The sequence below is a fragment of the Myxine glutinosa genome, chromosome 8 (genome assembly GCF_964187855.1).
Source record: "Myxine glutinosa chromosome 8, kmMyxGlut1.1, whole genome shotgun sequence".
Classification (NCBI taxonomy): domain Eukaryota; kingdom Metazoa; phylum Chordata; class Myxini; order Myxiniformes; family Myxinidae; genus Myxine; species Myxine glutinosa.
This window is the reverse complement of record NC_136268.1, coordinates 121,914,800-121,931,130: the sequence shown is the minus strand read 5'-3', so window position 1 is coordinate 121,931,130 and position 16,331 is coordinate 121,914,800. Positions and strand designations below refer to the sequence as shown.

The window sequence follows — 16,331 nt, the reverse complement described above, 5'->3', positions numbered from 1 at the left end:
GAACACAAACACACATTTTAGCAGTCTTATCCGGCGGCACTTTTTCAGTGACGTATGCGAGAATACGTTCCCTATCATGAATGATGGTCGATACCGTCGACCGTGGCAGCCCTAAGGCATAGACCTCATCGCGAATCGGTAAATATCAACAGAGGGCGCTCCACCGCAAAGCATGATGGGATCGAAAAGGGGGCAAAGGTAAACAAGAACCCAGAGGAGGAAGCGTCTATCTACGATCGACGCTGTGTTTACGGAAAGGAAGATGGCTAATGTGAAAGAAATTCAGCGTTTTTTGGCATTAAAATCCAGCGATTTAAATAAATATTTGAGGGAAAGGGGGGTTCCCATTGGAGAAGAGAAACAACCTGCTTATGCAAGAACAGTTCCTGAATGTTGAAACCTCGATCGGCCATACAAATATCGCCGGGCTGGAACTTGTCTACAATGTTCGTCATCTTTACAATTTTTTTGACCGACGTGTTTCCTCCTGTAGGTTTGGAAATGTATGAAATTGTTCCGCTAGGTGTAATACCAACAAGGCACTTGAGAGTAGGTCTTGACTTATATTGGCTGTACACTTGGGAACAAAACTTGGGAGACGGTGCTTTGTCCTAATCCAAAGCGAAATACGAGGTCCTCCACGCGAAGATGAAGCCGAAGCTTCATGAGTGTCATGAGTAGTTGATCCTTAGTCTAGTAGGAAGACTAGGTCCCCCTGCACCCCCGGAGATATACTTCTAATCAGTGTTTCTAGATTGGAAAAAATGTGTAGAAAATGACTAGCTATGGCCCCAAGCTGAAGAAATGTCCCACATACCATTTTTATGCAAATTACTGCTGCCATTATCAAAAAAACGATTTTTGACATATCTCAGCCAATATTGCAGATAATTGAAAAATGAAGGTGTCTAGACCCATGTTTTGAAGGGCATAGATCATGATAGAACTATTCATAACATGATTACATGTGTCTATGGTATACTAGTATGCATATTAATGCTGTAATTACAAAATAATCAGTTTTACAAATGATAAGGATACGTTAATACTGCAGATAACTTAACATGGTACATAAGGGGTCTAAACCCAGGTATTTTCAAGGTTAAATGTCAACAAGATGCTCCTGAGTCTTGCATAGGGGCGGGACATTGGCAGTAACATTGGTACCACTCAACTTTTCTTCCCACCATTGACTTTGTATTGCGAGAGATTTTCACTTGCTTATTTAAAGGTTTCTCACCCAGCCCACGTAAAATCTACCAACTCCTGCTGTTAACTCCCAAACATATTTTTTTATGTTATCCAATCACAGTGCAGAAATGACAGACTAGAGATCCAAATTAGTGCTGCTATAGCTGCCATTTTACATTTCCATCCATGTAACATGCGCGCTCGCGCGCTCGTATCAATTGGTAATGTCGCGCGCTCGTATCAATTGGTAACGTTGATGTTATTGAATACCTCAGTTGAAAGTTCAGTCTTCCATTCCATCTGTGTGTTGTTCTTGGTATTCATCCTCCAATCTAGCCAGGTAAGATGCTAACTATAATGTTACTCACACTCTTGACTTCAGTTTCTGCATGAAATCATAAACAGGCAGAATAACAGCTGAGCCAGCTAGCACCATGTTAGCTAACGTTAAAGCTAGCCTCATCTATGTACAGTATGTTCCTAATGTCGGTGTAACTTAAACTTTTGTTAATGCCAAACATGAGACATATCTGTTGACTTCTGTATATGAATTGAACCAGAAAGAGGCACGACAGCTGAGCTAGCTACAGTAACTTAGCACAATGTTTCATTGGCCTAGATAGCTAACGTTAGTGTGGAAGAATTTAGATGTTTTAGCTATTAGCACTTTTGATGCCACTAAACATGGTTTAGTCAGCTAAAAAGTACCCTAGTGTAGAACATGACTCAGAACCTCTGTTACCTCACTGAAAACTCAGAGCCTCCTTTCACAGGCACTTTTAACATCATTCGTGATTTCTTATTTGTCATTTAACAGTGATGGTAGACATCGACAGCAAGCATGCCCAAAAGAAAACGGAGTGTAGAACCTGCAGCCCAAAGCTCTCCTCCTACATGCATCCTTCATGTACCATCCATGTCTGATCATGGGGATTTCACGCCCCTCCGTAAAATTAAAGGATCTGCTTCAGAAAAACTGCAACTGCTTCAAAAGATCCGGGATAGACGTCTCAACCAACCGCATGACTCCCCATGTCGTATGCAATCAGTATGTGATCAGATCCCGGCAACTCTTCCTGATGACCTAGAAAGAGTAGGATATCACAGCAAGTGTTATAAGCACTTTGTCCGCCACTTTCATCGTCTGGGAGATGATACAGAACCAGGGCCATCAACCTCATCATGGCATCACTCTCCTCGTAAACCAGGAGGTTCTGCTGAACCCATCTTCCCGCCAGAGTGTATATTTTGTGAGAAAGTTGAGACCAAAGATGCTCATCGCAATACTGAGAGGCCTACAACCTTCACATCCTTTAAAAACAAAGAAAATGCATGGGAGCAAATCGAAACACGGGCTGAGAAAATGGGTCTCTATCGACTCCATCGAAAGGTGAAAAACAAAGACCTCTTTGCATGTGAGGCCAAACACCATCCGTCATGTTTTAAAGCTTTCCGCACAGCATTCTACAACTATGAGCGTGCGATTCACAGAGCCGAAGCACCAAAGGAGCAGGCTTGCATGTCAGCCGCCCATGAAAAGGCATTCAACTCAGTACTGGAACACATTCAAACCCAGGTCATCCAGCAGAATAAAGTTCTACAGCTTTCTTCCTTGCGCTTGCTCTATGTCGAGGAACTGAAACTGAATGGATATGAGAACTCAAATTATCGGTCAGAGAAACTACTGAAACGCCTACAGAATGACCCAATCAAGGAGCATATCCACTTCACGAAGGTTGATCATGACAAATGTGATGTCATTTCTTTCTGGCTTGTGCACAGCTCAAACATAACAGTTTCCAATGCTCTCGCACGAGCATTCACACTCGGAAGCACAAACAAGAACCAAAATGTTGCCCTCCAACTTCGCCAGGGTATTCTACAGGCTTTCAGAGAGTGTAAAGACCAACCATGGCCACCAACAGCTGAAGACATGGAGCTCAATCCTGAAGACATCCTACCTCCAGACCTTGTCCGCTTTCTCAGCGTGCTAATGACTGGCAAGGAGGGCATCGAGACAGAAAAGGTGAAGCGTCTGGTCTTCTCCATTGGACAAGATCTGTGCCGTGCAGTGTCAGATGGAAAATGGAAGTTACCAAAGCACATTCTCCTCTGTGTGACTATAAGGCACAGGGCACACCTGTGTCACAGGGCAAGGTAAGGATGTAATCCAATACCCAAGTGCTTTTGTATTTTATGTTGTATTTTTAAATGGCGTCCTGTACATGCTATATTGAGATACAAGATTGAACTCCAAATTTGTTTATTAAAGACAGTGCACATCAATGAACAATGTAAAGATTGTAAATATGCCAATTTATAGCACATGAATAATTTTCACCTGTAGTCCTTCCTGTAGTACATATCAACCAATCACCATTTATCATTCCAGGTCATCCAGTATCAGGAGCAAAGCAACCTTGCATTCCTGCTCCTTGTCAAGTCTCAGAGTCAAGATGAGCCATTAGACCTGGGAGAACTCATGAAGTACTGCCTGATGCCAGTGCCTCCTAGCCTTGGGACACCAGATGGGTTCTTCTGCAAAACCAACAAAGCCTCCATTCTGCACTACCTTTTAGAGGACACCACACCACAAGATCTGCAATACCCCAAGGATGCCCTGTTCATCCAGGATGGAATGGCGCTGCTGCATACCCTTGCCAACCTTCCCCCAACATGTGGTGAGATATGCTTGCAGGTGCTTGATCAGATGGTGGCCAAGCAGCACTTTCTGTTCTCCACTGACAGTTACCATCCTGAGTCAATCAAAGCGCAGGAAAGGCTGAGGCGGGGCAGCTCAGAGAAGATCATTCTGGCTGGACCAGCAACCAGGAAGCCATATGACTTCAAAATGTTCCTTGCAAATGACGACAACAAAAAGCAGATGTGCCAGCTTCTTCTGAAAGTGTGGAGTGGACAAGAGGCAGCTACCAGGCTGGAGAGAACAGAGATGGCTGTGCTGATCGTGGAGGGGAAGGCCCACCAACTTGCCTCAACGAATGGCAAGGTAAAATTGAAAGCCCTTCGTGAATGGCGATTCAATTTGTAATTTTTCCTGAAAAAAAGGTGATTACCTGTGATGTTTGTCTAGATCTGAAACTGGCAGTGACTGGTGATTGAAATGCGGTGCCTTTTTGTGTTTCAGGTCGAGGTACGTGAACTCCCCACGATCTACAGCAACCAGGAAGAGACTGATACCAGGGTGGTTCTGTACCTCCATCATGCTGCTACCATCGGATACAAGAACGCTGTAGTCAGAACACCGGACACAGACATCCTCCTGATCCTGCTCCACCATGCCCACAACATCAAGCTGACGGTGTACCTGGATACAGGGTCAGGGAAGCATCGCCAACTTGTCAACGTCTCTGAGCTGGCAGAATCCCTGGGAGAGGACTACTGTGCCACTCTCCTGGGGTACTATGTGTTCAGCGGAGAAGACTGCACCAGTGCCTTCAAAGGGAAGGGAAAAGTCGGGCCCTTGAAAAAGCTGGAGAAGAATCCCAGGTTTCACAGGGCATTCGGTGAACTGGGTGACAACTGGGATGCCAACCCTGAGGTGGAGAGGCAGTTAGAAAAATTCACCTGTGTGATGTACGGCCAGAGTCGCGAGTCATCAGTGGACATTGTCCGTGCCAAGCTGCTACGAAAAATGGTGGGAGAGGACAAGACCCTCACATCCAAGTCCAAGGTTGATCTGGCTCGCCTTCCTCCATGCCAGTCTGCCCTGAAGCCGCACATCCAGCGTGTGAACCACCGCGTAGCATTGTACAAAAGAGCCGATCAACCTATCATCGAAAAGCCAAAACCTTATGAGGAGCAAGGATGGATAAGGACTGATGAAGGACTGTTGAAACCAATGTGGTCCAGTGGTCCCATCCTACCAACCTCACTGGTGGATCTTCTGAACACAGGAGAGCACGAAGAGGAGGAGGAAGAGGAAGGAGAAGAAGAGTTTGACTCTGACGATTTCGATGAAAATGATGATGACTGACTCAGTGTAGAATCACTAATGCTAATGATGTTTATCTAAAACAAGCAAGAGAAGAGTGGTCACATTGAGTGCTAGGACTATTTTGACAGTTGTAATATTTAGAAAAATAAAACTTTGTGTTAACGTCTGTGTAGACGGACCTTAATATGAGTCTATTATTTCGTAAAACTGTGATTATTTTGTAAATAAAGCACTAATTAGCATACTAGTATACCATAGACACATGTAATCATGTTATGAATAGTTCTATCATGATCTATGCCCTTCAAAACATGGGTCTAGACACCTTCATTTTTCAATTATCTGCAATATTGGCTGAGATATGTCAAAAATCGTTTTTTTGATAATGGCAGCAGTAATTTGCATAAAAATGGTATGTGGGACATTTTTTCAGCTTGGGGCCATAGCTAGTCATTTTCTACACATTTTTTCCAATCTAGAAACACTGATTAGAAGTATATCTCCGGGGGGTGCAGGGGGACCTAGTCTTCCTACTAGACCTCTAAAGATTGAGATCGCTTAACTCCGAGTTTTATCGTATTGTTTATTTGCCAGGTCTTGTCTTCCATTGATTAATTTCCCCTTATAATAATGAAGGTTCTGTGCATGAGGGGATACTTCTGCTAATAACAACTTAAACAGGTCATAACTAGGTAAACCTTTTCAAAGTTTCACAAGTTCATCACAGTTTGCTATCCGAAACAGTAAGCTTCTTGTTACATACTGCAATGGTGGCTTTCAGTTTTGCGACGGTGTCCTTGGCTTGCAAATACTGGCTCATGAGCTGATCACAGTTCACAGTTAATTTGTCACAGTAAAAAAGTCCTAAAAGTAGTTTAAAGTGGTAAGGATCACTAGTGTGTCAATGTAAACAAGCAGTCTGTCAAAGTGACAGGGACCGCCGGCGGCGCATTTACCTTTCCGATCCCATGACGCATTGCGGTTCCGATTCGTGATAAGGTCAATGCGCTATCACCGACACTTTTTCACCTTTTTCATACCTTTTAATCAGATTTAACTTATCTTCCATCGTAACCACATTACGCTTGGAAACACTAGCATTATCCTTCTTAGGACCCAAGGCTAACACAGACACAGTAAAGGAATACTGTACGTCACCTATGTTTTGAATGAGAACCAGCAGTTGCCCGTACGTGAGGTATACTGTACGTACATTTTTATATATTTTTAATGTGCTTTTTATTGTATTTTAAATTGTTTTTTAGCTTCTTTTATTGTAAATTTATGTACTATTTTATTTATTTTAAATATATTTTTAAGGGAAAAAATTTTTTTTCACGTCCGTAGGAGTGACGTAAAGTCACACATAATGACGTTCGCTGAACTGAAATTTACTCTAGAAGAGTGGCGTAAAGTCGGATTTGACGTCGGTCTAAATGGCGTAAAACGGGGTATGACTGTGTGTATATGTATATATATATATATATATATATATATATATATATTGTTACGGAACCCAACGTCGGCCTCGGATCCCTTCTCGAGGGGGGATTAGTCCCCTCGTTTGTGACTGACCGACGTGGTCCCTGAAGCTGCACAAGCTCCCTCCAGAGGCAGGTGAGCAGCTTCGTTCGCGACCGCGGATAAGATGTTAATTTGCCGAGCGGATGGCAGCCGCGGCACGAACCGTTAACAAAGACTAACCCGATCCTGAACGTTGGCCAAATCGTGCCACAGGTATTCAATGGGGAAAAGACAAAGACGACGGATGTGAAGAAGAAGAAGACGAAGGCAAAAGGTTGGAAATACGACTATTATTTATTATTACTATTTACACAATGAAAGAAACCAAGGAAGAAGGAAGGATAATAAAATAATGTAGAAAGGGGGACGGACCAGAAGGACACAGTGAAATTTCTAGCTTATACAGACTTACTTATAACCCAGGACAGAACACACAAAACAAACTCACGGACACAAAAGGATGGAAGGACAGGAATCGTTTGGAGGGATGAGCAGGTGGAATCACAGGGCACAGCGAGCAGGTCCACTCCGGGCGGGAAGCGAGGAGCCGGCAGCTCCTTGTATTCGGCTTTACACCGCACACCGGCAGGGTCACTCGCTGCCCCATCAGGGCTTCACGCGGCTGGTTGAAACGGGGCTGGTTGAAGCGGCTCTCTGCAGAAATCAGCTGGGTCACGCATCTGCCGTATCTCTGACGCAACTCTCCTTGTCAAAGGCTTCCGCACGCGCTTATATCTCCTTCGGGCGATCAAGCCGCCGGCCTCCAGGACACGCCCATCGGTGAGGTCGCCTCGGCCCTGATTGGTCGCGAGGGCTCACCGATCCCGCCCTTAGAGGAGGCGTTGGCAAGGCCACGCCTTGTTCCCGGCGCTGGGCTGACTCCTCCCACCTTCGGCTCCGAGTTGACCTCGTGGCTAATGGAGTCTAGCCGCGAAAACAACAACCCACAGCTGCAGCAGAATTTAGCGAACCGCTCAATGCAGTTGGCAATTGAGGAAAGGGGAATCCAATGGAGGTTCTGGGGAAATTGAAAGGGGATACTACCTTGTCTGGATTCGGTGCAATGGAGTGTCAATTAATGGAAATCACAGCCTTAATCTAATACACACAATAAGGAGATAACTACTGAACAGGGAGATCTATGATTTGGCTACGTGATTGTATATGACCTAACTAAGGGACGCCCTTTGACCTTTATACACAACAACTGGATGAAGGAGGGTGATATTTTACAACACAAAAAAAACACCATTCTCAAATTCATAACAATATATATATATATATATATATATGTATATATATATATATATGTATATACATATATATATATATATACATATATATATATATATACATATATATATATATATATATACATATATATATATACATATATACATATACATATATACATATATATATATACATATATATATATACATATATATATATATACATATATATATATATACATATATATATATACATATATATATATACATATATATATATACATATATATATATACATATATATATATACATATATATATATACATATATATATACATATATATATATACATATATATATATACATATATATATATACATATATATATATATATACATATATATATATACATATATATATACATATATATATATATACATATATATATATATACATATATATATATACATATATATATATACATATATATATATACATATATATATATACATATATATATATACATATATATATATACATATATATATATACATATATATATATACATATATATATTGTTGCGAATATGGAATTTGACCTCCATATCCGCTTGTAAATATTCCCCTATCTTCTCCGATACTCCCCAACTCTCCCCTTACCCCATTCCCTAGTCCCATTGTCTGTAAACAACACCCATTAGAGCCGATCTTCCCCTTCATTCCCCCATTAAATGTCGTGCCCAGGTCCCCCGCACCACACGTAGACAATTATAGGACATCTTGCTAGTTATTCTTAATCTATGTCAGTTAAGGACTTGTTTCCATTAATTATGACTCTTCGTTGCACCAGAATGTGATGATATGGCACCAGTAGGAGTTTAGGACCTTCCCATACCTCCCCGCATCTCTTCCCATCATCTCAAGCTCCAACAACAACCACAACAACAGCGGCTTTGCGTCCTCACTCCGGCTCGGTTGGCCGCCATTGAACATGTGCTCGACGGGGTTACCCAGAAGGGGGCTCCCTGTCGGCCCCTCGTCAAGGGCGGAACCGGTAACCCCCGCACCCAATGAGAAGCCATGGGCCGATGCCATATGGGGCGGAGCTAACGAGCGAGGGCGTGACTCCCCGCCGGATATACGCGGCCCCGCGCCGGACGTGACGTTAGAGATGCGCCCCGAGCTTGAGACGACAAGACGCCACCCTCCCGAGCGCTGAGCGACCTCCCCGGCATCTCCACCAAAGTCGCGACCCACGAGCGCTGAGCGACCTCCCCGCATCTGCTGGACACCACCGTACGCGATTCTGTCCCTGAGCCAGGTGCACCTGAGCCATCGACTGCCGCTTTCCTGGCCATCAAACCCCGTGTGAGTGAGCCTTGTCCCGTTTATCTGTGGTCTGTCTAGGGTTAATATAAGAGTGTGTTTAAGTGCCCACCTTCCTATGTTTCCCTCTTGTCCCTGTAATCTAACCTTTTCCGCCTTAATATAACCTCCTCCGGAGGTCTTGAGAACTGAACCCCTGGTGTCGTATTGTGTGATTATAATCCAGCCGGGTGTCTTCTTTTCCTTATTGAGCCAGCATAGCGCGGCTTCGTCGACGTTCGAGTACAATCGGGTAACTTGTACGGATACGGCGGCCATCCCGCTCGGCCCACCATACCATCAAAGTCGTATCTGTAACAATTGGTGTCGAGGAGTGAGATTCGGACCCGGGACTAAATTAGTTAGGCCCAAATTTTGGGAGGGAAAATCGATCCGGAGCGCGTACTGCGCTCGACAAAATCGATCCGGAGCGCGTACTGCGCTCGACAAAATCGATCCGGAGCGCGTACGGCGCTCGACAAAATCGATCCGGAGCGCGGGTACTGCGCTCGACGAAAGTATAACGGCGAAATTTCGAATTTGTTTTACGAAACTCGAATTTTGAAAGTCGCGCTATGGCGGATCAAGACGGCTGGGGTCCGGTAGGGGAGAGTGAAGCAGGGTCGGTCCAGGACCAAATTGAGACACGTGAGGAGAGCGAAACAGCGGGGGTAGCAGACGCGCGAAATGGCGCCTCGCACATAGCTACGTGGGCCGCACCCGCTGCACAAGTGGGAGGGATGGCCCAGATGCAGGTCCTCATGGAGCAATTTATGGCGCAAATGCAGGCGTCCCTCAAACTGCAGAGTAACCAATTGGGGGTAATGGGAAACCAAATGGGGGTAATGAGGGACGAAGCGAGGGCTCAGAGTGAGCAAATGGGGGTAATGAGGACGAAGGTGGAGTACACCTGGTGGCCGCATTGCGCGGCGCGGCGGCGGAGGTGCTGACGGCATTACCAGCGGGTGCTCTCACCCTGCCAGCCCTCCGCGACGCCCTAATTAATCGATTCGGCATAGAACAGCAGAGCGAGCTTGTTAAAGCTCAGCTCGCGCTGCGAAAACGCAAGCCCCAGGAAGCCATCGGGGAACTTGCCCACGACATTCGCCGCGCAGTGGGGATCGCACATGCTAGCATGGCAGCGGATTCCCGGGAAAGCCTGGCGCTGGACCATTTTATCCAGGCCCTCCCGGATATTGAGCTCCGGCAACAGCTCGCCATGTGGCGCCCGCAGACTCTGAGCCAGGCGGCTGACGCTGCGGCCCGTTGGGAAGCAGCGAGGCCCCTGGCCCGAGGGGGCGAGCGTCTCGCAATGGCGGTCCGCCAGGTGGGACCCCCGGTGGAGGGCGGACCCCTTAGGGGACCCGCCCCCGACGTGGGTCCTGACCTGGCGGGCATGGTCCGGAGGCTGGTGGACCAGCGCCTGGCGGGACCTGGACCATGGCAGGCGGCCACGGAGGTGGCCCGCGGTGGACCACGAGCGGGTAATCCAATTCGGACCTACAGGGGGGGGAATTTGGAATTCCGGAGGCAAGCACCTTATCAGGTGAGGTGCTATACCTGCAACCGCCTGGGTCACCTGGCGCGGCACTGTCGAAACGCGCGCCGGGATGATCCCCGGCAGTTGAGGTCCTCAACTCCGCCCAGGGGGGAGCGGGTTAGCCGACCCCAGACACCCCCCCGCCAGACCCCGGGAAACTAGAAGGTGTCGGGCACGTAGGGCGGTGTTCGGCAGCAGAGGATGGAGGAGAGCCCTCATTGACGCGACAGGTCATTTATTGTGGCCAAATTGGAACCGGTAGCCTGACAATTAGATGCAAAATTGCCGGCGTGGGGGTAGACGCCGTAGTGGACACAGGAGCTAGCGCCACGATCATCAGCCCTGTGGTCCTTGATTCGAGCGCAGGTGGCTGGGATAAGATCCAGCGCCTGCAAAATTATAGTTTGCAGCTTGCTACCGGGGTAACGGCCCCGATCATAGGGCGTGGTTCTGTGACCCTCAAGTTAGGGTCGGTAAGGAGGGAGATAGATGTTTGGGTGGCGGAGGTGTGCGACCCATGTTTAATAGGGTTGGACCTGTTGACTGCCAGCGGTTGTAAAATCGACTTGTGCCGGGGGATCCTGCAGGTGGGAGTAGAAGAGCTGCCGTTAGGGGGAGTGAGCACGGCCGAGAGAGCGGAGCTGGAGGCTTCCGAGGCCGTGACCATCCCCCCAAGGGCCGAGGCGATAGTGCCGGCCCGGTGGGCAGCTCGCCCAACATGGCAGGAGTCCTGCGGCCTGGTCGAACCGGTGGCAGCGCAGTCCATACCGGGTTTAATCGTGGGCCGCACCCTTGTAAAAACGGACGGACCGGTAGTGGCCGTCCGAGTAGTAAATGTGAGTACAGAACCACGCACTATAGTAAGGGGCACGAGGGTAGCTGGCTGCACCCCAGTTGAGGAAGTCGCGACAGTGAGGGGCGAGAACGTCCAGCCGAGCCGACCCCGGGGGGAGCCTTCAATAACAAGTAGGAATTGGCCCGATCCCATTTGCGAGATGGTAAATCGTAGTAGCGTAGAGTTGGGAGGTACCCAGAGGGAGGCCTTACACAAACTGGTTGGGTCCCATTTGGACCTCTTCTCCCTGTCCACCGAGGATATTGGACGTACGGGCCTGGTGAAACATCAGATCCACACCGGTGAGGCCCGGCCTATTCGTCAGGCCGCCCGACGGCTCCCTTGGAGCAAGAGGGCGGAAGCTGACGAGCAGGTTGCAAAAATGCTCGACGCAGGTGTGATCGAGCCCTCGGGAAGTCCTTGGATGTCACCTGTTGTGCTGGTCAAAAAGAAGGATGGGACCACGCGGTTCTGCGTGGACTATCGCCAGCTAAACAACGTGACACTCAAGGACTCATATCCCCTGCCAAGGATTGATGACACCCTCGATGCCGTTGCGGGCTCAAATTGGTTCACAACTTTGGACCTCAAGAGTGGGTATTGGCAGGTGGAGATGGATAGGGCAGGGAAGGAGAAAACGGCATTTTCCACAGGTAAGGGACTGTATCAGTTTACTGTGATGCCGTTTGGTTTGTGTAACGCCCCCGCCACCTTTGAGAGATTGATGGAGCATGTACTAGGCGGCATGCCATGGCAATCATGCCTGGTGTACCTGGATGACGTCCTGGTACATGCCCAAACGTTCCCCCAGGCACTAGCTAATTTGGACCAGGTGTTCGGGTGCCTCAGACAGGCAGGGTTGAAGCTGAACCCGAGTAAGTGCACTTTGTTTGCAAGAGAGGTGGCCTATCTAGGTCACGTGATTGGCCGCGAGGGGGTAAAAACAGACCCAGACAAAATTAAAGCGGTAGAGGAGTGGCCCGCACCACGTACCATCAAAGAGGTGCGGGGATTTTTGGGACTCTGCTCCTACTACCGGCGCTTTGTGGCGAAATTTGCGGAGTTGGCCCGTCCCCTCCACCGGCTTACGGAGAAGGGGACGCGATTTAATTGGACACGGGAGTGCCACGAGGCCTTCCAAAAATTGAAGGGGTGTCTAACATCCGCACCCCTTCTAGCTTACCCCACTAGTGACGGGACATTTACCCTGGACACGGATGCGAGCCAGGAAGGATTGGGCGCAGTTTTGTCTCAGACACAGGAGGGCGTGGAGAGAGTGATTGGTTATTATAGTCGGGCCTTAAGTAGGCCCGAGAGAAATTATTGCGTCACTCGCAAAGAGTTATTGGCTATGCTGGCTGCCATGAACCATTTCCACCCGTACTTGTACGGGCGGAAATTTTTGGTTAGAACTGACCATTCCTCCTTGCAATGGCTCCTTCGGTTCAAGGAACCGGAGGGCCAAATTGCAAGGTGGTTGGAAAAGTTGCAGCAGTACGATTTTGATGTGGCCCATAGGGCCGGGAAGGCCCATGGTAATGCGGACGCACTCTCTCGGCGTCCTTGTCTGGGGGAAAACTGTAAATTTTGTGCGAGACACGAGGAGAGGGAGCAATTGGGCGATTCCGCCCCGATTCTCGTCGTCCGGGCAACCCGGGTGAGAGGGCCAATTTTGCCACTAACCGCGGACGAGGAATTTGGAGAGTTGGCTTGGAGCACGGCCCAGCAGGAGGATCCTGTTCTGGGGCCGGTGTTCCAATGGGTCAAATTGGGGCAAAGACCAAAGGGGGAAGAGGTCACCCCCCTCGGGGCACAAACAAAGGCATATTGGGCTCAGTGGCAGACCCTGGAATTGAAAGGCAACATCTTGTATCGCAAGTGGGTGGAGGTTCCCTCTGATCGAACTTCCTGGCTGGTGATAGTCCCTGACAAATTCAAGAACGTCATATTGCAACAGGTGCATGGTACCCGCTCCGGCGGCCATTTGGGCAGGACAAAGACAATATCTCGGGTCCGCCGGAGGTTCTATTGGGTGAATATGGGGCGCGACATACAGGACTGGTGTCGGAGATGCGACGCCTGTTCTGCCAAAAAGGGACCAGCACGGAGGATGAGGGCCCCCCTTCAATTACATCAGGTGGGGGCCCCCCTTGAGCGGGTGGCTATGGATATTCTAGGACCGCTGCCCCGCACCCGCCAAGGTAATAAGTATATCCTCGTTGTGATGGACTACTTCACCAAGTGGCCGGAGGCCTACGCCCTCCCCAACCAAGAAGCAGGGGTGGTAGCGCAGGCCTTCGTGGAAGGATTTGTGTGCCGGCATGGGATTCCACAGGAGTTGCACACCGACCAGGGACGAAATTTTGAGAGCAAATTACTAAAAGATGTGTGCAGTCTCCTGTCAATTCGAAAAACCAGGACAACGCCTTTAAGACCTCAATCTGACGGGATGGTGGAAAGATTCAACCGAACTTTAATCCAACAACTGGCACTGTTCACCACCACCCGTCAGGATGACTGGGACGAACATCTCCCTTATTTGCTTATGGCCTACCGGACCAGCCAGCACGGGGCCACCGCATGCAGTCCAGCGTTGCTTATGTATGGGCGGGAGTTACGGGCTCCCGCCGACTTGCTATGCGGTCCCGTGCCAGACACAGTGGTTAACCCGCCGAGGGAGGGGTACGCACGTCACCTAGAGGAAGGCATGGAGCTAGTCCATGCCTTCGCCCGCCGCCAACTCCATCTGGCGGGGGAAAAGATGAAGCGCAGGTACGACGACCGGAGCCAGGGGAGTCAATACGCTCCGGGGACGAAGATTTGGTTCTTTAATCCCCGGAGGCGGAAGGGAAGGTGCCCAAAACTCACCTCCCCCTGGCAAGGCCCAGGAGTCGTCCTGTCGCAAATCTGTGACGTGGTCTTTAAGATCAAAATGGGGCCACGAGCCCTCCCTCGGATCGTCCACGCCGACCGGATAAGACCTTACACCGGCGAGCAGGCGCCCCCGTGGATTGCCTCGGCTTTAGATGCCGAGGCGGGACCCAGTACCTCTGAATAAGGGGGGCTTATTAGTGCCAGAGGACTGGGGGATTGAGGAGCGATAGGCCCGGTGGGAGAGGGTGGCATCCCTGCCACCTTTCCCATGGGGGGGCAAAGGAGCAATAGCTTATGGGGTGTATGGCAGTGAAAACTAGCCCGGGTGGGTTAGGATATTGATAGGGATCTAGCGAAGATGACAGTAGGTAACGTTAAGTTTAGTTAGTGACTGATACCTGTAGTGGGGACGCAGGTAGATTAGTATGGATGATAATGACGTGGGAGCGCAATAGTTAAAAGGGACGACTGGGAAGCGCAAGTTTCAGAAGGGAGTAGTTAGCTGGGATGATGCCGTGTGTGTGAGGATGGAACAGGTGTGATTGCACAGGTGTGCAACTGGACAGGTGTGTGGAGCAGTGTATGAGTAGTGAGTGTTGTGGATCAGCGCGAATGCGCTTGGGGAGAGAAGGGTGCAGGTGGCACCAGGTGTGAGAGCACAGGTGTGCAGGTACAGGTGTGTGGAGAGAGTTGGAGTGAGTGGTACGGAGTGGTGTGCATGGTGCGAAGGTGTGGATGGGGGAAGAGTGGACCCCTTTCACGAGTACCCGGGGCGGGTAGTGTAAGTGTTAGGTAGAGGGTGCAGGTAAATTGTGGTTGGATATTGGCATTTGTGGTGCGGTTGCAGAATGGTATTGTGGATGGGTGCATTAGTGTTGTGGAAATGGCTGGGCGTGTAGCCTGTTAGTGTGTGTAGTTGGTTGGGCACTCCACCACTGTGAGGATGTCGGCCAGGTGAGGCCGCAGGTGGGCTCTGGGAGCCGGTAGTTGTGAGTGGGTGCCTGAGGATCCCGGGTGTGGATCGGGCAGCCCAGTGCCAGAGAGGGCACGGAGTGGGGAGAGAGCCAGAGGGCCTTCCCCTGGTAGTTAGGTTAGGGTAAGGAGCAGGTAAGCTCGGAGGCAACTGCAGTGGTGGAGGTGTGCAGGTGGGTAGACCCACTGGGAGAGGTACACGCCGCAGCCCAGAAATTGTGCGAGGGCACCGGGAGATGAATCGGGGGAGTGAGACCCCAAATTGAAGAGCACCACAGTTTGGCCAATGGGAATTGGTTTTTAGAACCCATAGTGTAAGAGGGCCAATGGTTTGGCCGGAGAAAGACCCCGGGTAGTGTAAAGTTGTTAAAGTCATTTAGGAAATAGTTAGGATTAATGAACCTGTCGCACCATACGCAGCCACTTACCTGTGGTGATGATGATGACTCCACACCTGTGTTTTCTTTGTTTGTGTTGCAGGAAATGAGATTGCTGTGGATTTGTGAGACGCATCACGACGTGGATGAGACATTGGGGTGATTCCATCTCTCCCTCCTTAGGAGGGACTGATGATGAATTGGTGATGGCAAATTATGATGTTGAGTTGAAAATGGCAAATTTTGATGAGAGTTGAAAATGGCAAATTTGATTGGTTAGGAGGGAGAGAAGACGAATTTGGTATATGGGAGGAACGGGGAAGACAGTAGGGATGTTTGTGGATTTGTAAAGTAGATGTTTATGGGTAGTGTTGTGTTTTGTTGATACAGTAAGGGGTAAGGGAGGGGCCATGTAGGTTACCTGGTGGGGGGGGGCGTACGGTAGGAACGTACCTGTCTCACCTGGT

The 16,331-nt window shown here is 48.9% G+C and overlaps 2 protein-coding genes across 2 annotated transcripts in view; both read left to right on the top strand.

The window, feature by feature from the left end:
- LOC144893328 (ubiquitin carboxyl-terminal hydrolase 14-like) overlaps window positions 1-16,331 on the top strand; it is a 159,650-nt gene that overhangs the window by 53,191 nt on the left and 90,128 nt on the right. The gene's annotated exons all lie outside the window — the stretch shown is intronic.
- Window positions 3,477-5,330, top strand: LOC137438984 (uncharacterized). Its single transcript, XM_078782842.1, has 3 exons — window positions 3,477-3,485; window positions 3,584-4,198; window positions 4,337-5,330. Exons 1-3 carry the CDS (start codon window positions 3,477-3,479, stop codon window positions 5,183-5,185), a joined length of 1,473 nt encoding a protein of 490 aa, XP_078638968.1. The 3' UTR covers window positions 5,186-5,330.